The sequence below is a fragment of the Salvia hispanica genome, chromosome 6, assembly GCF_023119035.1.
Source record: "Salvia hispanica cultivar TCC Black 2014 chromosome 6, UniMelb_Shisp_WGS_1.0, whole genome shotgun sequence".
Taxonomy (NCBI): domain Eukaryota; kingdom Viridiplantae; phylum Streptophyta; class Magnoliopsida; order Lamiales; family Lamiaceae; genus Salvia; species Salvia hispanica.
The window spans coordinates 22,278,865-22,305,287 of NC_062970.1; the positions used below are offsets into that span (position 1 = coordinate 22,278,865).

Sequence of the window (26,423 nt, forward strand, 5' to 3'; positions counted from 1 at the left end):
ATGTTGACATTAGAAAAATCTCATATATTAGCCGTTGATTAATTGTATTAAGTGGGTAGGATTAAAGTTTGTAGAGTTTGTATTATAGAGGGTTTGTAGATTATTATGACCCTATATATATATATGGGTGCGTTAGGCTCCTTTGCACCCTAAGTGTCCTATTTCCTTCTTAATCTCAGCCCTTGGATCCTTAAATTGGATGGTTGTGATCAATGCATTATTAGTCTATAATGTTGCATTATTAGCCGTTGTGCATTATTAGAATGAAAATGTGCATTATTAGTCTATAATGTTGCATTATTAGCCGCTGTGCATTATTAGAATGAAAATGTGCATTATTAAATGACACGTGGCATTAATCTAACCGTCAGATGATAAAATCGTAGGGCTAGGATTAAGAAGAAAAAAGGACAAAAGATATGAAAAGGATTTGAATACATCCCTATATATATATATATATATATAGGGATGTATTCAGGTCAGAACGCTAAGTATAAGTAAAACTCAAAACACTTGCAGTCCATTGGATCTTATGATCTAACGGTTAGATTAATGCCACGTGTCATCTAATGATGTAGAATTTTAGACTAATAATGTAGCTCGGATAATAATGTAGCATTTTAGTTTATTAATGTACAGTTTTAGTCTTACAATGTACATTTCTAGTCTAATAATGTACCTCGGCTAATAATGTAGATTTTTAGTATGATAATGTAACTAATCACAACCATCCAATCTAATGATCCAAGGGCTGTGATTAGTGCTGTGTTTTACACTAAGATGCTGTAAGGACCCTAACACACCCCTATATATATATATATATGATGTAATGTATATATATATCTGGTTGATTATATGTTTAGTCAGCTTTATAACTAAAAACGATGATATTAATTGCTGGTTTTAATACATGAAGATGGTGGGGTCATTTTAACTATTGTTCAAAGTATGCTAGTGAGAGGTGGCTGATACAATTTGTAAAATTCCCTCCAAAACTGAAATTTGAAATTAGGTGGGAAGTCCCTTAAAATTCCCCCCCAAAAAACCGAGCTTTTATGTATAGTATAGATTATACATTAAAACTCGTGCTCAACCAAGAGGGCTCTTGTTGGATGGGAGTATTAGATTTATAATAAAATATGAATGAAATAAGTAGTGGAATATGGGGTCCACTGCTAAAACTGTACTCCCTCCGTCCCAAGATAATCGAAGCACTTCTTTTGAGCACGAGATTTAAGGAATTGATATTTAAAGAGTCAAAGTAAAGAGAGTAAAGTATGAGAGAGAGAAAAGTAGAGAAGTAAAGTAAGAACAAAATAGGTGGATAATAAAGTAAGAGAGATGATTTTTAGCTAAAAAGTGAAATGACTCGCTTATAGTGGCAAATGCCTAAAAGGAATATGACTCGCTTATCTTGAGACAAAGGGAGTAGTAAAAAGGAATATGACTCGCTTAGTTTTAAAGGATGGGTGGTCTTGAAAGATTTAGGCCCCTAAAGCTGAGATATTTTTAATTCGGAGGGTGAGAGAGATCAAGATTCAAGATCCAAACAAAATACTCTGGATATCCTGATTTTTCTTCCCAATTAAAACATATAGAGCCACAATAGAAAATTCATAGTACACCAGAATGCAAAAGCTATAGGAGAGAGAGAATGTAACTGCAGAAGCCTATATAACTTTGTCGCCCAATATTCGACAATTCGGGGAAAAAAATCCCATTCGGCAATGATATGCCCCTTAGAATTCAAATTCATCATCATCATCCTCAGCTATGTGTTCAGTTCTTGCTCTTGCTGCTGTCTCTCTCTCCTCTTTTCTGCACTTTCCTTCTCTTTATGGGAGTTTGGCTGGAAACTGAGGGCGCGCACAGCTTCATTGTGCATATTGAGGCAGAAGGCAATCATCGAGTTGAAAGCTTCATTTGTAGAGTAAATGTCCTCAGTCTCCCTTAATACCATCCATCCATTAGCATGATCTAAAGTGGCATCGATTGCACCATCTCTGATTGCTTTGGAAACAATGCTTTCTGTTAAAACTCTCTAAATTCTGTCCCACATCGACTTGGTGATGATCCAATCTAATCTATATAAGTGTGGATAACTCTCCCCCTTATGAGGCCTTTTAAGGGGTGAGTGGCCCATTTCTAATATGGTATCAGAGCGGGCCCAAGTCGATGATAGTTTTCTCTTTATCTCTTATCTACCTCACGAGTGGAAGACCGATGTCCTTTCCGGCCCACATCGATGATGGTTCTCTTATCTCTAGCATTGCCTACCCACGTGATGGAAGACCGATGTCCTTTCCGGCCCACACGTGAGGGGGCGTGTTAAAACTCTCTAAATTCTGTCCCACATCGACTTGGTGATGATCCAATCTAATCTATATAAGTGTGGATAACCCTCCCCCTTATGAGGCCTTTTAAGGGGTGAGTGTTAAAACTCTCTAAATTCTGTCCCACATCGACTTGGTGATGATCCAATCTAATCTATATAAGTGTGGATAACCCTCCCCCTTATGAGGCCTTTTAAGGGGTGAGTGGCCCATTTCTAATATGGTATCAGAGCGGGCCCAAGTCGATGATGGTTTTCTCTTTATCTCTTATCTACCTCACGAGTGGAAGACCGATGTCCTTTCCGGCCCACATCGATGATGGTTCTCTTATCTCTAGCATTGCCTACCCACGTGATGGAAGACCGATGTCCTTTCCGGCCCACACGTGAGGGGGCGTGTTAAAACTCTCTAAATTCTGTCCCACATCGACTTGGTAATGATCCAATCTAATCTATATAAGTGTGGATAACCCTCCCCCTTATGAGGCCTTTTAAGGGGTGAGTGGCCCATTTCTAATTTTCAGCATCAGCAACAGGAATTGGAGAATCCAGTCTCAACTTCTTAGCAACGTCAACAAGTGAGATTCTCGAGTACGAGATGCTGATGTTTCGTAAGCCAGTACGAATAACATTGTGGGGTAGCCTAACTATCAAATTACTTGTTTCATCGGAGCTGAAGGTGCTTGCAAACTTCTCTGCCGCAGATTTGAATACCTCCAAATCTCCAACATGAACGGCCTGACCACACAACAAAATATGAGAATACCATATATATGTGGTATGACACATTATCTAAATATTCGATGATAATGGTTGTAGATGCATATTTGTGTGGGCAAAGTACCAGAATTTAAGTGTCTTATTCAGTTATACTCACATTTGTAAGCTCAAAGTATGGTCCTTCTCCATCCCTTTCTGGATTAATATGGTTCTTTTTGGAATCTCTCCAAGTAGCAAGCGGACAATCACAACCCATTTGTTGCAACTCTGAAACCAAGGGCAGAAATAGGTGCTTTCCTCGTAGCTTGGAGAAGGGACTCTTTGGCGTCAATATATTCTAGCTGAATCATCCTGATCTTTCCAAGGTAAAACAAATACCGAGAAAACTGCAGAAGATTCATAGAAGATGAGAACAATTAGATTGTAGAGGCATAACCTCCAATAAATAAAGTTATAGCTAGCTGTAGGCCAAGAACTATTAGCACCCACACCTCCCTAGACAAGTATGGCAACAAATAAGCAAAAAAATAAATAAATTACTATAATAGTAAGAGTAGTAATAACAACAAAATTCGTTGATGCATGCATGAAGAAAACCTATAGTAGCGAGAAGCATTCATCAATACTTCTTCATTTTCAATAATCACTAGAACTCGATGTTTATGTACTTCGTTCAATCTAAAAATCAAATCCTTAGCAAAATAATGGCAACCTCTTGATATTATAATAATTAATGAGTGAGACTTGAATACAGTAGAGTAAGTTGGTCAAGGCCCCTGCAACCCTACAAATATTGGCAATTCATATACCCACTGCTTTAAATTACATTTCACAAATTTTTCCAATGTTAGTTAGACATGGGTGCAGGAGATCCCTTCTAAAAAATGGACCAACATAAAGTGATCAAATAATGAGTCAAATTTACCTGCTGATTTGAGTGAGCTTCAAAAAAAGGAGCCTTCGATCTCAGTTTCTCTGCATGATCGTATAAGTTGTAATGGAGGTAATTCCTCAGTAACAGGTTCAGAAGTGTTTCCTATATTATGCAGTATGCCATCAATCCCAAAAACCACTAACGAGAATATAATCAAAGAACTATTTGTTGACAACCAACCTAGCCCAACTCATCATGGCGCAAAGTTGCAGTTCAGTGTAGAGCGAGAAGATTATTGTTATGAAATGATACTCCATTAGATGGGAGTCGTGACACAAGGTCACAACGAAAGGCACTATGATAAGTTGATCAATAAACTTCTGAAAAGAACACTGAGGCATCAGCAGCGATAAGAGCTTTCAAAAAACCATACAAGTTATACATACCCTCATAGTTCAACAAGAGTTGAGTTCATAGCTTAGAGAGTAGTGCCCTAGCTATTTAAAAGTAATCCCTAAAATCTAGCCACTCATAGTGGCCAACAATACAAGAAAACAAGTAAATGCTACCATATGGGCAAGATTAGGGAAGAATTAGCCTCAAGCTTCTTTTTCTTCCTCCCAAAAATGGACTCCAAGCCTCTTTCTCTCTCTAAAAATCACCTCCAGCAGCCAAAAGATGCATTGGAAGTCGTGTCCTAGCTATTTAAATAGTTAGGGCTGAAAAAATAGGCCCAGTAACATTTGCCCGGTCGGGCGATCTATGAAGTGCAAAACGCCCAGTCTGGCATTTTTTCTGACTCTCGACAAGGTCGCGCGTTTTTCACAGCATTGCGCAGTCTTCGTAAAATAGCCGTATCTTCTTCTACCGGGCTTCGATTCAGGCGTGCGAGGCATCCTTTCACGATGTCATCTTATTTCAGTAAGGCTTAGAAATATGCGGAATGACATTGCAACCTTTCGCGATAGGTAGTCTAGGCCTATCTGGGTTGTGAAATTCTTCATTTCCTTTATTCAAAACTGAACGTGTTACCTTAAAGTGGACGTCGCTCACAACCGGTCTACTAAAACAAAGACTTAGACTTTGTTAAGTTGCTTATACACTTAAATATGCAATAAACATCCATTAAATTTAAAACATAACAACATGACAAAAATAATTTGTTTTATTCCTTGGAAAATAAAATAAGAGTTTTTAAAGTATTCAATCACTCGAAAGGTGATTTATAGTATACAAACTCTAACAGTAGAGAGATAAAAAAAAATAACAGTGAGATTGTAGAGCGAGAATTAGATAGGTTTTACCTTTATTATCTGCATATAATGGTAAGAATTTTAAAGATAAGCAGCGAGATTGTAGAAAGAGAAATAAGAACCTGTAGTTTATGAATGTGTATTATTAGAACTGGTATTTATATAGCAACTTCTAAATAACTCTGACTTTTAATATTCCAAATTCAATTTTTTTGCTCTAAAAAAGAACCAACTTCCCTCTTATTATTTTAGCTCCAAGAACCCCCTCCATAATTTTTGTGTGGAAAACCTTGTTATACAGAAGTCAACCCATTTTGTTTTGGGGCGAAACCTAGTTAATTTTAATTGGTTTTGGCTCTATATTCAAACCAATGATGTGATATATCCATTTGATTGTATGTTTAATCCGCTTTATAATAAAGAGTTACGCTATTAACTGCTGGTTTTAATGCATGAAAGTACTTTTGTCAGGTGATAATTGTTTTATCTCTTGGTCAATATAAAAACAAAAAATGGAAAGCATCGTGAGAGAAGGCGGATAACTTTCCCTCAATTCCCCCTCTTCCCCCAAATTGCAATTTGAAATATGGCGGAAAGTTCCCCAAAATTTACTCCAAAATAAACTCAGCTTTTAAGTATAGTATAGATTGATAAAGTAAGAGAGATGAAAAGAAAAAACGTTTTAGTGAAAAATGGGTCCCACAGAAAAAAGTTTTCTAAAATGAAAAATTTCTATTTTTAGGAAACGGACCAAAATGAAAAGAATTTCTAATTTTAGGAAACGAATGAAGTAAAAAAATATCAATGTAAACAATTGGCTTTCTCCCAGATGCAGTCGACATTTGTAGCTTTTCTGCACCCCACATATCTAGCCTTGCACCCTACAAAATTTGGTGGAGTCGGCAGTCATGAATTACCGATTACGGTTTCTATTTTTACTCGGCCGATATCGGTCTGTCGAAATCGATAGACTAGTTTTGATTTAACCGCGAAGTCCCGGTTCCAGTTCCGTCTGTATTGCTGTCTGGTTAAAACCATACACCCTTAGTCAAAACCATTTATTCTAAGATATATACTCCATTTTTCCTACTTTAAGTAATACATTTTTCTTTTTTGGATTTATCATTTTAATTGACACATTTCTTAACTTGGAACATCAATATCTCTGCATTTAACTCACACATCAAAATAGCATAAAATCATGTGCCGAATATAAAAATGTTCCACTTAAATGAGACGAATGAGTATAACATAGGGAAAGGGGGCGTAAGTGTGTTTTCGACCTGGTAATGACACCCCCATTTGTTTATTGGCAGCACAAAAGCCCTAGGTATAAACTGACAGTGTCAAAATTCCGGCATTATATTCTTATAATTAGGGGATTAAGGAGTTGACAGTATATGCATGCGGGGACATAATCTATCAGTGCAATCTTGACTAGCCTTTTTAGGAACAAATTTGACTCCTCTTTTCTCTCACTAGTCAGCGCCATCTGTCTCCTTGTGACATTTATCTGATGCTCTCTCATCTCATAGGTTGTATTCCACACTCCCTTTTTTCCATATTAAATACAGTATGGACCAAAAACAAATCGTACAATAACTTACATTACAAAAGCCAGAGAAATAGTAGAATCATCTCATCCTCGAGCCCCAACCAATCTCTTTCTCTCTCTCTCTCTCCATTTTAGGCTAGGAGAGTAAAGTAACTAGGCAAGGATTACCGGCATTTTCGTTTTCTATTCTGTGCACAAAATACACCAAAACAAAGCATCAGTTTCTTCATCTTCATAGTTTTACCAGAAGTTAAGAGAGAGAGAGAGAGAGAGAGAAAGGGGAAGAAGAAGCTATCTCCTTTCTTTTACCAGATGTGCCAACTTTTACAATATTCTTGAAGTCATGAAAGTGGAAAGGAGATGGGCTACATGGGTCGCATTCTTGAAAGTTATCTTTGTTTCTTCAGACAAAATCCCTCTTTTTAAAACTCCAAATACAAAGATGGCTGTGGTTCAAATGTCTTAAATCCCAGCAAAAGTCCATAAAAAAACCAATCTTGCCAGCCCCTCCACTTTTTTTAAAATTTTTTCAGCTCAAGAAACAACCTTTTTCTGTATGTAGCAAGCCCTTTGTTAAGAGTTATCTTTGTTTCTTCAGACAAAATCCCTCTTTCTCCAAATACAAAGATGGCTGTGGTTCAAATGTCTTAAGTCCTAGCAAAAGTTCATAAAAAACCAAATCTTGCCAGCCCCACCACTTTTTTTTTTCAAAATTTTCACTTCAACAGACAACCTTTTTCTGTATGTAGCAAGCCCTTTGTTTAGGGGAGAGAGACAAAAAAATGGGATGCGTAGCATCAAGGCTACAAGAAGAAGAAGAGGTAGTCTCAATTTGTAGAGAGAGAAAGAAGCAGCTCAAGCTGGCTGTAGAGAGAAGGTATGCTCTAGCGGATGCTCACTACAGATACTGCAAATCTCTCTCTGGTGTCTCAGCAGCCATAAATCTCTTTGTCACACGCCATTCTTCACCAAATGCACCTTACTGTATCGCATTCCCGCCTCACTCTCCCACAAAAGAGAAAAAGGTTGCTTCAAACCCTCTATTTCTCCAGCAAAAACCCTCTGAGCCCACAAAGGAGACCATTGCATGTGAGTCTTGCAGTTCCTCAATCAGCTCTGTTTCTTGTGAGGAGGAGAGAGAGGGAATGAGAGAGAAACAAGAAGAAGGGAACATCTGTGGCTACTTCTACATGGACATGCCTCAGCCTCAGCTTCAAACAACAATGGCTTCACCACAGGGAGATTTTGGGTGGGATTTCTTCAACCCTTTCAACAATGTGGTAAGGCCAGAAATGATTCATGCCTACAACAGGATGTCTGAGGAGGAGGTGAGGGCTCTGAGGGAGCAAGAGGGCATCCCTGACCTTGAGGATGAAGACGGAGAGAGAGGAGGGGAAACAGCCAGCGTGAAAGAGAATGGGGGTGAAATTGAGGCTGTGAAGGGTGTGGAGAGAGAGAGAGGACTGAGTGTTGTGGATAATCACAAACCTGTTGAAGGGAGAGAGCTGTTGGAAGCTTTGAATGATATTGAAGATCATTTCATGGTGGCTTATGATTCTGGTAAGGATGTTTCTAGAATGCTGGAATGCAACATGGTGCATTTGCAATCCAATATTGACGAGATAAAAGGTGATTTTTTTCCCTTCAATAATCAGATTGTGTGGAGGTCTCTGTGATTTATAACTACCCATCTCTCCCTCTCTTTAAATAAGGCCCTCCATCATATTTAGAGAAGATCTGCTAAACTACAGTTGTCTTTATATTAGCCAACTTTTATGAGGTATCTGCACTTGAATGATCAACAAATGTTGTTCTTATGAGTCTCCAATTCAAAATTTTCCTAATGTTTTCTTTTAATCTTCTCTAACTTTCATACACTGTAATCTTCTTCTAATCTTTTTTGCCTTTTGTTAAGGAAAAGCTCTCTAGCACTGCACAATTTACATTATAAGCAACAGTTTAATATAACTTTCTACATGATGCTCTTGTTAGTTTCTCTTCTCTGTTTCGTCTCTTATTTCGAAGACCTTACTGTCCCTTGAAATGCACTTTGCATCCCCACTTCTCCACAGTGACAAAGCCTCACTCTTTCATGATTTATGATTGAAATGCAAGATTTTGCCACTAGTTTCTGTGTCTCTCTATTACAGCTTCTTCGATGATTTATCATTTTGTAGTGATCCTTGTGTAGTTTTTAGTTTATTTTGTCACTCTGTGGCTATCACACTCAAACAGACACGTGGATGCAGAAAACTCAACAAAGTTGATCCAAGCCATCACGTGGAGGTCTGCTTCTTCACGCTCATCGTCTTGCAAGAGTTTGGTCGCGTCTAGTTCCAAGAGTTCCTCGACATGGACAGAGTTCAGCAACGATCTCTTTGATGAATATGGAGGCATGACTTCAGGAAGCCACTCACTCACCTTAGGAAGGCTCTATGCCTGGGAAAAGAAACTATACAACGAAGTTAAGGTATAAAAATCCCTTCCCTCACTTCATTAGCTACCACATTTTAGTATACATTATAACTATTCAAGAACTTGTGAAATGCTACTAGAGAAATTTTTTGATGTAGAGTTATGCTACAGTCATTTTAAGATGTGATCTATCAGTAAGAACATTGACTCTTAAACGCTAGAGCTGTATACCAATGGATTTGTTTCTATGATTCTTTCTCATCATCATTCCAGAATGGAGACAGCATACGCAAACTCTACGAGAAGAAGTGCAACCAGCTTCAAAATCAAGACGTTAGAGGAGACGAAGGGTTCACAGTCTACAAGAGCAGAGCAGCAGTCAAAGATCTCTACAGCAGGATCCTGGTGGCCATTCGCAGTGCTGAAACGATCTCTAAACAGATCGAGAAGCTGATAGAGGAAGAGCTAGAGCCACAGATACGAGAGCTACTTCAAGGGTAGGAAGAATTGGTCATGTTCCACATTAGAAAACACACCACGTTTTCCACTCCTCTCATAACTCATTCCTCTGTTCGATGCAGTATGACAGCAACATGGAAAATCATGTTGGAGTCTCATGAAATCCAGCGCAAGATCATATTTGAAGTGGCTATCTTTTCATGCCCCTCATATGGGAAGTTCTGCAACGAGACTCACCGCCTCGCGACGCTCCAGCTCGAGACCGAGCTAAGGAACTGGCGCTCGTGCTTCACGGAGTATGTATTCACCCAGAAGAGTTACGTAGAGGCCCTCTTTGGGTGGCTATCCAAGTTCGTTGCCCCCGAAGTCGAGTTCTACTCGAGAGGCCGAGCATCCGCAGTGCCATGCCGTCTGAATGGACCCCCAGTGCTCGTGCTCTGCCATGATTGGCTAGAGTTGATGAACAATCTGCCAGAGAAGGCGGTCTCTGTCGCAATCCAGGGCTGCTCGAAGGATGTGAGAGCTCTGTGGCTTCAGCAAGGAGAGGAGCTGCAGCAGAAGAGGAAAGTGGATAGTCTATCCAAGGAGTTGGATAGGAAGACCTCAGCCTTCCATAAGGCCGAGAACCGGATGCTCGAGCTCCAGTCGAGCAATGCTAGCGCAGCAGAGGCGGGCCCGCTCATCGAGGGCATGGACACACTGGACAGCCTTCGGAGACGGGTGGATTTGGAGAAGGAGAAGCACCAGAAGCTCATGCAAGAGACTGAGAGGATGACGTTGAATGGTTTTCAGACAGGTTTTTGTAGGGTTTTTGAGAGTATGACAGAATTCTCAAGGGCTACATTGGAAATGTATAACGAGTTGATGGAGGTAGAGAAGAAAGGTGGAGTGCTTGTTTAGATGCTTATTGTTGTTTGTTTGTAGGTTTGCATATTTGAAGATTCTGTCGAAGCAACTCGCTGAGACATTGTTCCTTCATGAATTTTTTGTCTTGGTCAAATGTTGCCCACACACTGCTTCATCTCGTATTTAAATGGTTTCTTTATGTCTTTATTCACATTTGTGTTTCATATTGTATTTAAACTGGTTTATTTAGGGCCGGGTCGATTGCCATGATTATTTGTGATTAAGGACATGTTTAATCTTATTTCTTGTTCAATGCATTTTTCTCAAGATATTGTCATGACAATATATCTTGCTCGCCACTGTAATGTCAAGATAAGATTGTCTCATGATTAACCAACAACGCAAGAACAGACTCTACATAAAAGTCGACAAAAAAATCATATATATTCCCTAAAGAATAAGCAAATGCTGAATCTGGTGATAACATTTTGCAACAGAATTATATTTAATGAAATAGGTTCTAAAGCATTACATTTTGTACAACATGTGTTAAAAATACACCCTAAATATGCATTGCTAGACTTTTTGGGGGATGATTATTTGTCATCCCAGGCTTGGGAGAGTACAGCTTCTCGGCCTCAATCTATTTATCTCAAGTATAAGGAGATTAAAAATTGCGAGAAGAGTACAAATTCGCTCACAATGGTAGCTGGAGATTGTATTCCCATAAGCGGGACGATGTCCACCTGCAACCAGCTCTCCACTGCTGAGCCTACAACTGCACCAGCCACGAGTCCCCCAATAGTTATCACAGTAGCCTTTCCTGCAGTAGTAAGACCCGGTTTTAGTCAGCAATAATTGTTCATTCAATATGCAAATCGGAGCCCCAAAACCCGAATCGTTATAAAAAGAAAAATTGGGCCATTTTTTTTACCTAGTTTGACATTCTTCTTGGTCATGAAGTATAAGGTTGCACCGAAGCTGGTGGCTAGAATGAGGCCAGGAACATCAACTCCAGCATATGGTGCTGTGGAAGGTGATGAAGCTCCATTTACATATGTAAAAACCATTAGAGCTCCATAGACTCCAGCTTGCACTCCTAACTCGCTAGTGGATGGTGCTTCCACAGAGACAGGTGAGCTTTTGACAGAATTCTGCAGCCATTTTGGCATTGATTCCATTTTGGGAGCACTTACTGGCTTAACATCAGCATAACGGATGCTACTGCTCACAACTTTCCCTGCTCTCCGTTGCGATAAGCTTTGCATTAGCAGCATGTCATATGCAGCTTCCACCTGTGCACGATAAGCCATTCTAATGGAAGTAAGCAATGCCAAGGCAAGAGAAAGATAGCTGAGCTATTGATGCCCCAAAAATAATCCACAGCACACAGATCGATATCAGAGTTCCAGTGGATTAGGTGATAAAATCACATAAAAATCTATATTTTTTTAAATATAATTGAACACTTAAAAGTGTTCCAAGCTTTTATTTTCCACGTAAACATTTATTCAAGAAATAGGGGTAAGGTGGGTATGGCTGCCTGTCTTTGTTTTGATGAAATATCCTCATCATTGTTAAAAAATAATTCCATGCTACGTCAGGTACGACTGCCAAAAGATATACCCTTCCACCGATTGCAATCCATAAACTTCATTGAGTATCTGCTTTCATTCCTAAATGTGAATTTCGTTAAAAGACAACACAAGAACGAACTGGAGCATCGCCTAATCTCGTAATTCATTTTACAACATAAGCATAGATTCAGAAAGAAAAGAAAAGGTCCTTTCCTAGTGCCTTATTCTAATCTTGACTCCAGCACATTCATAGCTAGTCCTACTTAAGAAATTTTGTTAATCTACAACCCCAAAAAAATGCAAATTTTTTTTACGATGTAACAATAGCAGTCACAGCTAAAATTTTAATTTTGCCGCGCAGGAAAACTATCAAAGCTAAAGTAAGCCTTTCAAACACAAAAAAAATAACAGAATAATCAATGAATCCCCAATTCTCACGAAACCTAACCAATAAAAGCAAGAATTCAATTCAGCGCCTCAAGTCAAAAGGCACAACAGACAGCAGCAAAGGCTCAATTAAGCACAAAAGAATTCAAAACACCAAGAAATAGTCCAATCTGATCAACAAAACAATCTATAAACGCAGAGACTATTCCGCCGCAAAAAACAGAATGCAAGCAACAGCAATCCAACCTCAATCGGCTTCGAATTCTCCAATAATTCGAGCTAATTCTAACCACACAATTCGTGAAAAGGAGGAATAACCTGCAAAATTGCTTCCTGGTCATCTTTACAAGCCGCGAGGATCGAATTCTTCGCACGGAGAATATCATCGAACGACGCACCTTCGGAGACACCGAGCAATTTGAGAGCATTCTCGACCGACATCTCTGAGGGCGCGGAGTCGTCCGCTCGCGAGGCCAGAAGCGGCGCAGCAGCTAACATGCGCCGGGAGAACATAGCGCCCCAGGGACGCCGGCGGCACGGACTGAGAGCATTTACGGCCAGTTGCCGCCCGGTCCGATGGAAGGAGGTGGATCCGTAGATAGTGCGGTTGGGCCGTACGGATAGAGCTGTAGCCATGTGGTAGTGTATGCTAGAGAGGAATTGAGTAACGGCTGAGGCGCTATTTGGATTTTCTTTGTGGAAAGGACTAGTGTGGAAGGCAAGGAGATGACGTGGCGTTGTTTTGGAATTGTGTTGTGCGCAGCTTTCCAAGTTCTTTATCCTTCTATATTACATTATTTTTTTTTGGTAAAAGTATATACTCCCTCCGTCTTATTAAATATGCAATATTTGTTTTTTTGCACAAGATTTTATATAGTGTTGTTTTGTGAGTTAATGAAAAGAGGGTAAAGTAAGAGAGAAGAAAAAGTAGAGAGAGTATTGTTTCCATTTTTAAAAACATTTCATTTTTAATGGGACAGACAAAAAAAAAACGTTTCATTTCTAATGGAACAGATGAAGTATATTATTTATATACAAAGTGAAATAAAAGGTACCTGATTTATTTTACACTTTGTTTTTTATACTTATAAATCACATTTTTAGTGTGTGATGCGATTTTCCTCACAAAATGCCCATTAAAAAAAACATTTTTTTATTTATATCAAATAAGATAGTTTGGGCATATACTTGTATTAAAAATAATATTATAATATCTTCTTTCATTCTCCTCACTTTTTATACTAATATTATTAATTATTATTAATATTATTCGGTTATAAATTAATAATAATTTAATTTTTAATATTATTTAAATATATTCCATGATAATTATAGTTATAATTATATTTAATTACTATAATAATATTATTGTTATAATACTTAAAAACTAATAGTAAAGTATATAATTATAATAATTATTTAAATTATAAATCATATAATATTATATAATAATAATAATAATTATTATTATTATTTTAAATTAAATTAATAACTAATCAATGTAGTCTTTATAAAAGTTTAAAATTGTGAATTGTATTCATAATGATATAAAGAGTTGAATATGTTTAGTTAGGTGTTTCAACCCTAAAATAGTATAGAATAATTTAATAAAAAATATTTAATTATTTTAATTATTTTAAATAATTAATTTAATTAGGTGTTTTGTTCTTGATTTATATTATAAATGCAATTAGATGTATGTATAAAACACTAAAAAGAAATAAGAAAAATAAGAGAAAAATAAGAGGAAACATAACTAAGGAGAAAAAAGAAAGAAGAATAAAGAAAAGAAGATAAAATACTAAAAAGAAAGAAGAAAATGAAGAAAAAGAAAGAAGAAGAAGAAACTAAAGAAGAAAAAAAGAAATAAGAAAGGAAGGGGGAAAAGTTCACATGTTTGTTAGTACTATTTAATTGAAATTTCCAAAATTATTCTCCATAACCAAAAAATCACATATTTGGTACTTAGGGTTATTTTTGTCAGGAGTACTAAAAACGATACAAAATAAAGATCATGTACCATTTATGTGTAAAAAGTGAAAGATCGGGTACCATTTATAATTCACTCTTGAGATTAAGCGGATAGTCATCTTTTAATTATTTATGTGTTACATACCACTTTTAATTATTTTTATTTCGTCTTCAATTAGGAGAGAGCAACACAATAATTTATTCATTAACTATTCATGAATCTCATTATTCCATTCTTGAATTTAAAATACAATTAATAAAACATTTTATTATAAAAAAAAACACAAAAATGATATTACAAATTTCTAAAACTTACTCTTTTCGTCTGTCATTAAATGTCCCATTTTTCCTATTACACATTTACTCCCTCTGTCTCAAGGAAAATGACCTCTTCCTTAGGGCATCCGCAATGGTGCGGACGATGCGACGGACGATGCATCGTCCGCCACTGCAGCATCGCGGACGATGGGTTAACCATCGTCCGCGCCCGATAGATCGTCCGCGAACGATGCGCGGAGGATACCCATCGTCCGTCGCATCGTCCGCCACTGTGGACGACGCGGACGATGGGCACGCGTTTCGAATTTTTTTTTGAATTTTTTCAAATTTTTTTTCTTATTTACTATCATTTCACACACTCCAATTTCACATCTCTTCAATTATTCTCTCTCATCGACTCAAAAATGAATCCCGACGACTACGATTTGAGTACATCCCCCGTGAGCACGACGTAGCGCACGAACGTCTGTTCGCAGATTATTTTGCCGAGAATCCAAGGTGGGGCCCGAATGTTTTTCACCGCCGTTTTAGAATGAGCCAAGATCTTTTTCTCCGCATTGTGCACACGTTGGAGGCCCGTGATGAGTACTTCCGCAGTATCGGGAAGACGGGATCGGCAGCCCGAGATCTTTTTCTCAGCAGAGTGCACGGTTGCGATCCGCCAGCCTATTTCCTACGGCACAATAGCGGATATGTTCGACGAGTACCTTCACGTCGGGGATACAACTGGCCGCGAATGTCTCAAGAATTTTTGTAAGTTAGTTGTGGAGGCTTTTGGCGACACATATTTGCGACGCCCGACACGCTGACGATTGCCAGAGCCTGATGCGGATGCACGAGACGGTGCACGGCTTCCCTGGGATGCTAGGGAGCATCGACTGTATGCACCGGGAAGTGGAAGAACTGCCCGACGGCCTGGAGAGGCCAATTTACTAGCGGAAATCAATTACATAATAATCAGATCTATTTAGCGGATTATTTAGACAAATTCTATTCGCGTAATTATCTCACGTATCATGCTGATAACTCAAATAATAACATGCTTTAAATTAATGAAACCTAAAACATGCTGTTCTAAGGTTTAGCCATTATACCTTGATGATTCTCCAAAGAATCGAAGATAGCTAGCGCCTTCTCCTCGTGAAGATCTTTAGTACAAAACCACGGATCTTCTGACTGGTTCCCGGACTGTGAACTGATATCAGGGTGGGCTGATCTCACCAGCGCACTAGGACTTAAATAGAGAAGACAGAAATCCTTTCCCTCGGAGGAGAGAAAATTTCGACTACTACTAGGAGTAGGGGCCGAAAATTTTGAGAAAATAATTAGTGTATTTTCTGTCTCCTTTATTCTCCTATTTATAATAAGTCACATATTGGGCCCAGACAGGGATCTATGGAAGGCTTTGGATATGGGCTCCTCCAATTAGCTTTTTACTAATTAAATTAAACCCAATTTAATATAAGCTTAAAATTGGAATATTACGAGCAGCCACTACAGAAGTAATACTGCACTCCCCATCCAAATCCGAAATTACAAGTACTTCGGGTTTCCAATAAATTATATTTATTTCCCGCGCTTAAGATAGAAACATCCATTAATTAATTATTGTCTGCTATGGACTTAATTAATTAATATCTTATTTATTCCAAGAGAGGACTCAGCAAGAAAATCTTATTTATTATTCATAGAGTAATTAAACTCCAACTAGCTAGGTTCCGAATAATAAAACCTTATTTCAAGCTTCTCTTGAGGATGTTATCAAACGAGACTCACCTCGCGCACGATTCAACATAATAGCAATCCTAGCACCGCTAGATATTAATCACCACTACCCAATATACCAGGCTTATTGGGTTGCGAAAAACCCGCACCATTTGGTAAGTCAAAGTAGTGCATAATCAATACCGTATGCTCAATGCTAACGTACATTGATTGAGAAATAATTTACGAGACCTCGTCTTTCAGTAGATAGCATAAAGACTGTCTCGCTGTTAGATCCATTCAGTGCTATACCACACCAACGTCATCTTATTTCAGTAAGGCTTAGAAATAATCGGACTGACATTGCAACCTTTCACGATAGGTAGTCTAAGCCTATCTAGGTTGTGAAATTATTCTTTTTCTTTGTTTAGAACTGACCGTGTTACCTTAAAGTGGACGACGCCCACAACCGGTCTACTAAAACAAAGACTTAGACTTTGTTAAATTACTTATACATTTAAATATGCAATTAACATCCATTAAATGTAAAATATAACAACATTATGACAAAAATAATCTGTTTATTCATTTGGAAAATAAAATAAGAGTTTTAACAGTATTCAATCACTCGAAAGGTGATTTCTAGTATACAAACTCTAACAATCTCCCACTTATACTCAAAACAGCTTTCGAGTATACAAAAAAATGTGCACTACGTCTAATTCTCCCACTTATACTGAAAGCGAGTTGAGGTCTCGAGCGAGTCGAACTCCCATTCCTTCTACATGGCGCTCGAACGGTTTGACCGCCAATGCCTTAGTAAAAGGATCTGCCAGGTTGTTCTCTGACGCAATCTTGACCACTTGTATGTCTCCTCTCTGCACTATATCTCTGATGATATGATACTTCCTCTCAATGTGTTTGCTCGCTTTGTGAGCTCTTGGTTCCTTCGAATTAGCCACAGCACCAGAATTGTCACAATAAATGGTGATGCTCTTGGGCAGATTCGTAACCACACCTAAGTCCATAAGAAAGTTCTTGAGCCATACAGCCTCCTTTGCAGCCTCCGAAGCGGCCACATATTCGGCTTCCATGGTAGAGTCTGCAATGCATTTCTGCTTTACACTCTTCCAAATTACGGCTCCACCTCCTAAGGTAAACACATAGCCAGAAGTAGATTTCCTCGAGTCCTGATCAGCTTGAAAGTCTGAATCAGTATATCCCAAAGGGCATAGCTCGCCTGCTTTGTAAACTAGAACATAGTCCTTAGTCCGTTTAAGGTACTTGAGTATGTTCTTTACTGCAGTCCAATGTCCTTGGCCAGGATTTGATTGATATCTTGCTACCATGCCAACAACAAAGCAAATATCAGGTCTTGTACAAAGCATAGCATACATGAGACTACCAACTGCCGAAGCGTATGGTATCCTTCTCATCTCTGCTATCTCAGATGCTGTCTTGGGACACATCTCTTGAGATAAATGGATGCCATGTCTAAAAGGTAAGAAACCTTTCTTGGCATCTTGCATGCTAAAACGACTAAGTACAGTGTCGATGTAGGGTTCTTGGGATAAGCACAACATCCTTTTCTCACGATCCCTAAGGACCTTGATACCTAGAATGTGTCCCGCGTCTCCCATATCCTTCATCTCGAACTGGTTTGACAACCAAGTTCGTACTGATGACAACATCTTTTTATTGTTTCCAATTAGAAGAATGTCATCTACATATAAAACTAAGAACACCACATTCCCTTTTTCTACCTTCTTGTACACGCAGCTCTCGTTAGGGCATTTCTCGAATCCAAACTTATGAACAGTTTGATCGAAGCACTGATTCCATGATCTAGATGCTTGCTTGAGGCCATAAATGGCCTTCTTAAGCTTCCAAACCATGTGCTCTTTGCCCTTGACGGCATAACCCTCGGGTTGTTCCATGTAGATGGTCTCCTCAAGACTACCGTTCAAGAACGCAGTCTTAACGTCCATCTGCCACACATCCCAATCCATGTAAGCTGCAATAGACAACAGTATCCGGATCGATTTGAGCATGGCCACCGGGGAGAAGGTCTCGTCGTAATCGACACCTTCCTTTTGGGTATACCCCTTAGCCACTAGTCTTGCCTTAAAGACTTTAACTCGTCCATCGGGTCCACGTTTACGTTTGTATATCCACTTGCTCCCAATGGCAGTACAGCCTTCGGGTAGGACGGACAAATCATAGACGTCTTTGTCTATCATAGATTGTAGTTCCGAATCCATTGCTTTCACCCATTCGCAATGATCGATATCCGCCTGCGCCTCTGCAAAATTCCAGGGATCTGGTACACTACTGTCCGAGGAGTGATCCATAGATTCTCCCAAACCAATGTACCTTTCGGGCTCATGAGAGACCCTCCCACTGCGGCGCGGCACTACAATGTTAGGTGTAGAAGTTGAAGGTTCGGGAATTGGTTGTACTATAGGTACTTGTTCTTGGTTAATGGAACTTGTGACTGAAGTAAGCTCTTCAAGAGCTACCTCACTGCTGGGTTTATGATTCATAACAAAGTCTTCCTCTAAGAATGTCGCGTGAGTACTCACAATGACTTTCTTGTCTCGGAGACTATAGAATTCATAAGCTTTCGAACCTTTGGGGTACCCTATAAACAAACATACCTCTGTCCTTGAGCCCAGCTTAGTTGGATCCTTTTCCAAAACATGAGCTGGACACCCCCATATCTTGAGATGTTCTAGATTGGGCTTACGCCCAGTCCACAACTCATATGGAGTAGCAGGAACAGATTTTGACGGTAAATTGTCTAAGATATGACTTGCGGAAAGCAAGGCATGTCCCCAAAACGAAATGGGCAGTCGTGCATAACTCATCATCGATCGGACCATGTTTAACAAGGTCCTATTCCTTCTTTCAGCTACGCCATTCTGCTGAGGTGTGCCCGGCGCAGTCGTTTGGGATTCAATTCCCTCTACTGATAAGTAGTCCAAAAACTCGGCACTGAGGTACTCGCCTCCGCGATCAGATCGCAGGCTCTTGATACGTTTTCCATGATGCGTCTCAGCATAAGCCTTAAACTCCTTGAACTTGTCAAAAGCTTCAGACTTAAAGCGCATCAAATAAACATATCCAACTTTCGAGTAATCATCAATAAAAGTGATGAAATAGCGAAAGCCGCCTCTTGCCTCGGTTGACATTGGTCCACACACATCAGTATGAACGAGTTCTAGTGCTTCCTTGGCCCTATTACCTTTCACTCTAAAAGGTCTCTTGGTCATCTTGCCTTCCAAACAGGATTCGCACGTGGAAAATGATTCAGTATCTAGCCCTTTAAGAAGGTCTTGATCCACGAGTGTTTGAATCCTCTTTTGGTTGGCATGACCAAGTCTAAGGTGCCATAAGTACGTTTCGTTCATTGAACTTGAAGGTTCTTTTCTTTTCTTTGAAATTTTCGATGCATTATTGAGTTCTAATTTGCGATCATTATATTGTGTAGATACGATTGTGTACAGATTGTTTTCCATGATACCACGACAGATATAAGAACCATCTTTCTTAATAACACAACTGTCATTAAAAGAAATCGAATATCCATCAAAAACCAATTTAGAAACTGAAATTAAATTTCTTCTAAAAGAAGGTATCAACAAAACATTCTTCATAATCAAAAATCTATCACTACTAAAACGCAAATAAACGTCTCCCACTGCAACGGCCGCCACTTTAGTAGCGTCGCCCAGCTGGACTTCGATCTCTCCATCATATAGCCGTCTTGTCACCTGCATTAAGTCAGGATCAAAACAAATATGATCAGTAGCTCCAGTGTCAATAACCCAAGTATGAGAAGAAGTCGAAGCCAAACATGACTCAACAACTAGAGCTTGGTGCATACCTGTAGCCTTGCTCCTTTTAGGGCAATCTGGCTTCCAATGCCCCTTCTCTCCACACTTGAAACACTTTCCGGTTTGCTTCTTTCCCGACCTCCTCTTTTTCTTTCCCTTAGCATCTTTAGGTGCGACCTGGTTTGTCACTTTCTTCTTTCCTGCGCCAGGCCTAGGGCCAGAGGAACGATGTGACGAACTAACCATCGCAGCCTTAGCTTGGTTCATGAGATCTTCCGCCGACTGAAGTTCAGTCAACAACTCAGCCAAGGTGTAATTCCTTTTGTTCATCTCAAAGTTGAGCTTGAACTGCTGGAAGCTAGGGGGCAGACTCTGAAGGATAATAGTAACTTGGGACTCGGCATCAATGACGCCTCCCAAAACCTCAATTTGATTGAGATGGCTCATCATCTCGAGGACATGATCCCTCACAGACGAGCCTTCCTTCATAGTCTTGCACATGATACTCCGAAAGGCTTGAGACTTAGCCGTTCGATTCTGAGTACCAAAGAGATTCGTGAGATTTTCCATAATCTCGGTGGCAGTTGCCATGGCGGCATGCTGATGTCTAAGCACTGTTGACATGGAGGCCAACATATAACACTTAGCCATCTCATTCGCCTTGTGCCACCGTCTATGGGCATCTCGCGCTGCCTGCGCGGCGTTAGCCGCCGGCACTGGGGGCCGAGGAGTAGTGAGCACAAACTTGTACTCATCAGCCGTGAGAACGATGTCCAAATTTTGTTTCCATTCTATGTAATTTTGGCCCTCGAGTTTGTTTTCTTTAAGAATTGCAGAAAGAGGATTAAGAGACATGTTGACGATTTAGGTTGCACTGCAAAACAGAATATTTACTATTTGTCATAAACTTATGTGAAGAAATTGAGTAGATTAAACCATAAAACTTTTCAAATTCTCACAACTGTAAAATTAAAATTTTGTACCCTCAAGCAGAGGTCAATACGCATTAAAATTTTAACATTTTTACTGGTCACAACACCGACGAATAGTCCAGAGACCGCAGCACGGCATGGCCGCCAAATGTTGCCTAAGCACGACCATCAGATTTAGCATTACAGAATCTCGTTTCTACAACACACTCCCATAACAATGCTCATGTGTTGATAACAAGACCAAGCTATCTCGTAAATTCTGTTTGAACTTCTGAAACTTGTAATTTCTTAGGATTATTGTCCCCACAGCATGGGTGGCGATAATATTGGAAACTACTTTCTAGTCCATACTATTTACAAATGAGAAGTCCACCTATATGAACTCGCTATTTCTTAGGATTATTGTCCCCACAGCATGGGTGGCGATAATATTAGAAATCAGCTTCATAAGTTGTGGACCAATCGATGGAGACCATATACAAACTTAGTTCGTAATTATCGCTTAGATATTTAGGTTATGGTTTTTCATTAATTATCCTTAGCCTTAGTGCAGATTAAAGGCTTAATTAAATTCTGTTGGTATTTAATTGACTGGATAATTAAATCTTTTATAATCTTTTAAACATCTTATTAAAGGATAATATATTAATTACTAAAGTTTAATCCATATTCATGTCTTCTATAAGATTTATCTAAAATAATTAATTATTTATATCTTTTACGGACATGAATAAATAAACTTAAATTAATTCCTTATTAAGATTGGGAAGAGAATATATTTTATTATTTAATGAAATCCTACATATCTATCCTTATTAGGATTCTAGATATATAATATAATTTAGGAAACTATTTAATTATTCTCATCTATATCATCTAGGATATAAAATATTCATAGATATAGAAAATAATCAAAATATTCCTAAAATCTAGGGAAATCTTCCCAAAATATTTTATTTCAATTAAATAATAATATTTTAATGATTTCTATTAATTTAGGAATTAAATAATCAATAAAATAATATTTCGTCGTTATCTCATCGAACGAGGTTCGCACGTACGATGAACGACAAAATCACACCGGGGTTGATCCGCCGGGACGGCGATTTCGCCGCCCAGCCACCGCCGGCAGCCCGCGCTAGGCGCGGCTGCTGCAGCACCGGCGAATTGCCTCCAGCGCCATTCGCCCTCACCCCAGGCCTTCAACGCCGGAAGTGGCGTCGCAGCTCTTGGAATTGGCGACGATCAGCCGTGAGTCGACTAGGGTTAGGGTTAAAGCTAGGGTTAGGGTTCCGGCGTCGGAAGAACCGCCGCTGCTCTCGGACGAGCAGCGGCTTCCGGCCGCCTCCCTCCACTCGATCGCCGTTCGATTCAGAGGCGAGGGCCGCCGGCGGTCTACCCGGCGGCGTGGACGAGCCCACGCTCGTTTTTCACGTCGCCGAGAGATCGCACGCCTACTCCCACTCGATCGGGGCGTTCTCTCGGGATCACCGGCACCGGCGGTCACACCGGCGGCGTGCACGAGTCCACCCTCGTCTACGCGTCGCCGGTCGATCGCCATCCGAACTCCCTTCGCTCGACAACCCTAATTGGATCGCGTGTCGCGCGATTCGTCTCGGCGCAAGCGCCGACGAATCGCACGTCTCTAGCGTTCCAAAATTTGAGTTCTTTGTTTCGATAGTTCTTGAGTTCATCATGCATAAAAAAATAACAACTAAAAACAAGAACATGCTTCGAAAACAAAAACGCATGCATACATGAATTTCGCGAAATTTAAATCCAAATAATCAGAGCCAAAGACTGGCTCTGATACCAATTGAAGGGGTTGGCAGCGGAAGCGCATGCATAAATCAATTACATAATAATCAGATCTATTTAGCGGATTATTTAGACAAATTCTATTCGCGTAATTATCTCACGTATCATGCTGATAACTCAAATAATAACATGCTTTAAATTAATATAAACCTAAAACATGTTGTTCTAAGGTTTAGCCATTATACCTTGATGATTCTCCAAAGAATCGAAGATAGCTAGCGCCTTCTCCTCGTGAAGATCTTCAGTACAAAACCACGGATCTTCTGACTGGTTCCCGGACTGTGAACTGATATCAGGGTGGGCTGATCTCACCAGTGCACTAGGACTTAAATAGAGAAGACAGAAATCCTTTCCCTCGGAGGAGAGAAAATTTCGACTACTACTAGGAGTAGGGGCCGAAAATTTTGAGAAAATAATTAGTGTATTTTCTGTCTCCTTTATTCTCCTATTTATAATAAGTCACATATTGGGCCCAGACAGGGATCTATGGAAGGCTTTGGATATGGGCTCCTCCAATTAGCTTTTTACTAATTAAATTAAACCCAATTTAATATAAGCTTAAAATTGGAATATTACGAGCAGCCACTACAGAAGTAATACTGCACTCCCCATCCAAATCCGAAATTACAAGTACTTCGGGTTTCCAATAAATTATATTTATTTCCCGCGCTTAAGATAAAAACATCCATTAATTAATTATTGTCTGCTATGGACTTAATTAATTAATATCTTATTTATTCCAAGAGAGGACTCAGCAAGAAAATCTTATTTATTATTCATAGAGTAGTTAAACTCCAACTAGCTAGGTTCCGAATAATAAAACCTTATTTCAAGCTTCTCTTGAGGATGTTATCAAACGAGACTCACCTCGCGCACGATTCAACATAATAGCAATCCTAGCACCGCTAGATATTAATCACCACTACCCAATATACCAGGCTTATTGGGTTGCGAAAAACCCGCACCATTTGGTAAGTCAAAGTAGTGCATAATCAATACCGTATGCTCAATGCTAACGTACATTGATTGAGAAATAATTTACGAGACCTCGTCTTTCAGTAGATAGCATAAAGACTGTCTCGCTGTTAGATCCATTCAGTGCTATACCACACCAACGTCATCTTATTTCAGTAAGGCTTAGAAATAATCGGACTGACATTGCAACCTTTCACGATAGGTAGTCTAAGCCTATCTAGGTTGTGAAATTATTCTTTTTCTTTGTTTAGAACTGACCGTGTTACCTTAAAGTGGACGACGCCCACAACCGGTCTACTAAAACAAAGACTTAGACTTTGTTAAATTACTTATACATTTAAATATGCAATTAACATCCATTAAATGTAAAATATAACAACATTATGACAAAAATAATCTGTTTATTCATTTGGAAAATAAAATGAGAGTTTTAACAGTATTCAATCACTCGAAAGGTGATTTCTAGTATACAAACTCTAACAACAAGAACGTGGCCATGTCACCAATTGGGTGGATGATGAAGCCGGATCTAGCTCCAGCACGGCGACCTCGCCGGTCACTCGAGGATTACCGACTGGCTTCGGTGCGGTTCTACAGCGACAGGCCTCAATGCGCAACCAACAAGACCATACTCAGCTCATGACCGACATGATTGAAGAAGTTTGGACCCGCAACCGCCGCCGTTGAGAAATTGTAGTTTTTTTTTTTCGTATTGTAATGTTTGAATTTTAATGAAATGAAATTTTAGTTTTCCAAATTTTGAAGTATTTAAATATTCAAATAATAGAAAAATGCTTAGGGCGTCGCTTAGGGCGGGCTATAGTCCGCCCCACTGCAGGTGGAATAGGAGGAGGATAAAATGCTGACGTGGCGGTGCATAGGGCGTCGCTTATGGCATCCCATTGTGGATGCCCTTAGGCGGTGAAAAAGGTCGTGTGAGATGCTTTGCGTTATGCGCTATTCAAATACGGAAATAGCAGGTTCCCTAGATCCAGCAAGTCCACTAGATCACTCGGTCTAGGAACTCGTGGGTCGCAAGGAATCCCGGTCGTCGGACACACAAAGCACTTTCCTTTTCAAAAACCCTCAACCACTTTACTAAACCTAGTATAGGGAAGTAGGGATCGATCCTACAGAGAAGGATGCGTAATACTTATGTTCAAGGATTTGGGAGTGTTTTTGGTGTTGGCTGCTGCCACGCATTTTCTTGGGTTGAGGAAAATAAAAATTAACTTGACTTGGGAACCTTAAAAAAAACTTAACCTAACAGCTAGACCTAGGAAATAATCGACGGTGGGGACCACGTCTAAAAAAGCAAGGTACGTCTGTGACATCGTCTTCTACAACCAAATTTGCATAAAACTTCTTAAGAAAAACAGCATGAGCAAAACAAAAACAGAGCTACTAACTTGAAATCAAATCTATGCATAATAAACGAAAAAGTTAACAGATCTGCATACCCTAGACGAAGTAAAATAGAAACCAAGAGGAAATAAAACAAATCTATCGAACTACTGTCTTTTCACACGCCAAATCCGACCTCAGACGCTAAATCCACTCCGGATCCAAGCGTCCGACATGAACTCCAAACAGAAAAAACTCTCCATCACGTCAGATTTTAAAAGTAAGAACTCCGAATACTCAAACAACCAAAGATCTGTCACCAACTTCCACATCAAACACCTCAACATCAAAATAAACAGAGATCGACATAGCAATTGAAGAATTAAGCTAACAGCAGAGAGATCTATGCAAAATGACTTGAAATTAAACAGCTAAACGCAGATCCATGAACGGTAAAGCAGTTAACATCATCAACATCAAGGTCGACTCCCAAAAGTGAAGTTCGACGGTGGAAACTAGCAAAAACAACTGAAATTAAAAGTAATTGTATCTTCGCCCTCACTAGGACGGTGTTGCCAAGCACGAAATCTTCCAGAAAGTACCCTCCCGATCACAATTACCCCAGATCCATTCCCAAGTGTGTGTGTAAAATGTATGAGCTAAGAAGAGTGAAAAACTGTGTGTTTCTTGCGTTGCATGCTCTTCTCTATTTATAGGCATTTTAGTGGGCCCATCGAGGTATAGATAATGACTTTGTTGCCCTCAGCTGTAGACTCCTTTATCACGCCAATTTCCTCGTAAATCCTGCTCATTTCGTTCCATTCTCTCGCTAGACCATCTCCTTCATTACTTCCTTGATCTAGCGATTTTCTTCACACACCTGGCTTAGGAAACGTGTTAGACCCAGCAAATTATAACGTTTTTCGCACATTACCGATGCATGAAATTAGCCTTATCAAACTGCTCACACTTAAACCATACTTGTCCTCAAGTATAAAGACAAGAAAAGAAAAAAAAGAATAAGGCGAATTTCAAGCGAGGTTATCTCTTGACCGACTCCTAGACCTAGACTCAAGAAAAACTAAGAAAATATAAGAAAATCATACAAACATGCAAAACACACATACATGAGCTAGTTTCAATTTT

At 39.4% G+C, this 26,423-nt stretch overlaps 2 protein-coding genes and 1 pseudogene across 2 annotated transcripts; 1 reads left to right on the plus strand and 2 right to left on the minus strand.

Moving 5' to 3' along the window:
- Positions 1 to 1,739: 1,739 nt before the first annotated feature.
- On the minus strand, positions 1,740 to 4,370 carry LOC125194942 (annotated as a pseudogene).
- A 2,854-nt stretch (positions 4,371 to 7,224) lies between these two features.
- Positions 7,225 to 10,665, plus strand: LOC125193466 (protein ALTERED PHOSPHATE STARVATION RESPONSE 1-like). The gene is made up of 4 exons (XM_048091256.1): positions 7,225 to 8,363; positions 8,984 to 9,204; positions 9,423 to 9,646; positions 9,731 to 10,665. Exons 1-4 carry the CDS (start codon positions 7,517 to 7,519, stop codon positions 10,506 to 10,508), a joined length of 2,070 nt encoding a protein of 689 aa, XP_047947213.1. The 5' UTR covers positions 7,225 to 7,516; the 3' UTR covers positions 10,509 to 10,665.
- A 208-nt stretch (positions 10,666 to 10,873) lies between these two features.
- LOC125196872 (protein CHAPERONE-LIKE PROTEIN OF POR1, chloroplastic-like) lies at positions 10,874 to 13,140 on the minus strand. The gene is made up of 3 exons (XM_048095532.1): positions 12,737 to 13,140; positions 11,389 to 11,749; positions 10,874 to 11,277 (listed from the first exon to the last, which is right to left on the minus strand). The coding sequence occupies exons 1-3, from the start codon at positions 13,052 to 13,054 to the stop codon at positions 11,102 to 11,104; spliced, it is 855 nt and encodes a 284-aa protein (XP_047951489.1). The 5' UTR covers positions 13,055 to 13,140; the 3' UTR covers positions 10,874 to 11,101.
- Between the last annotated feature and the right edge of the window lie 13,283 nt (positions 13,141 to 26,423).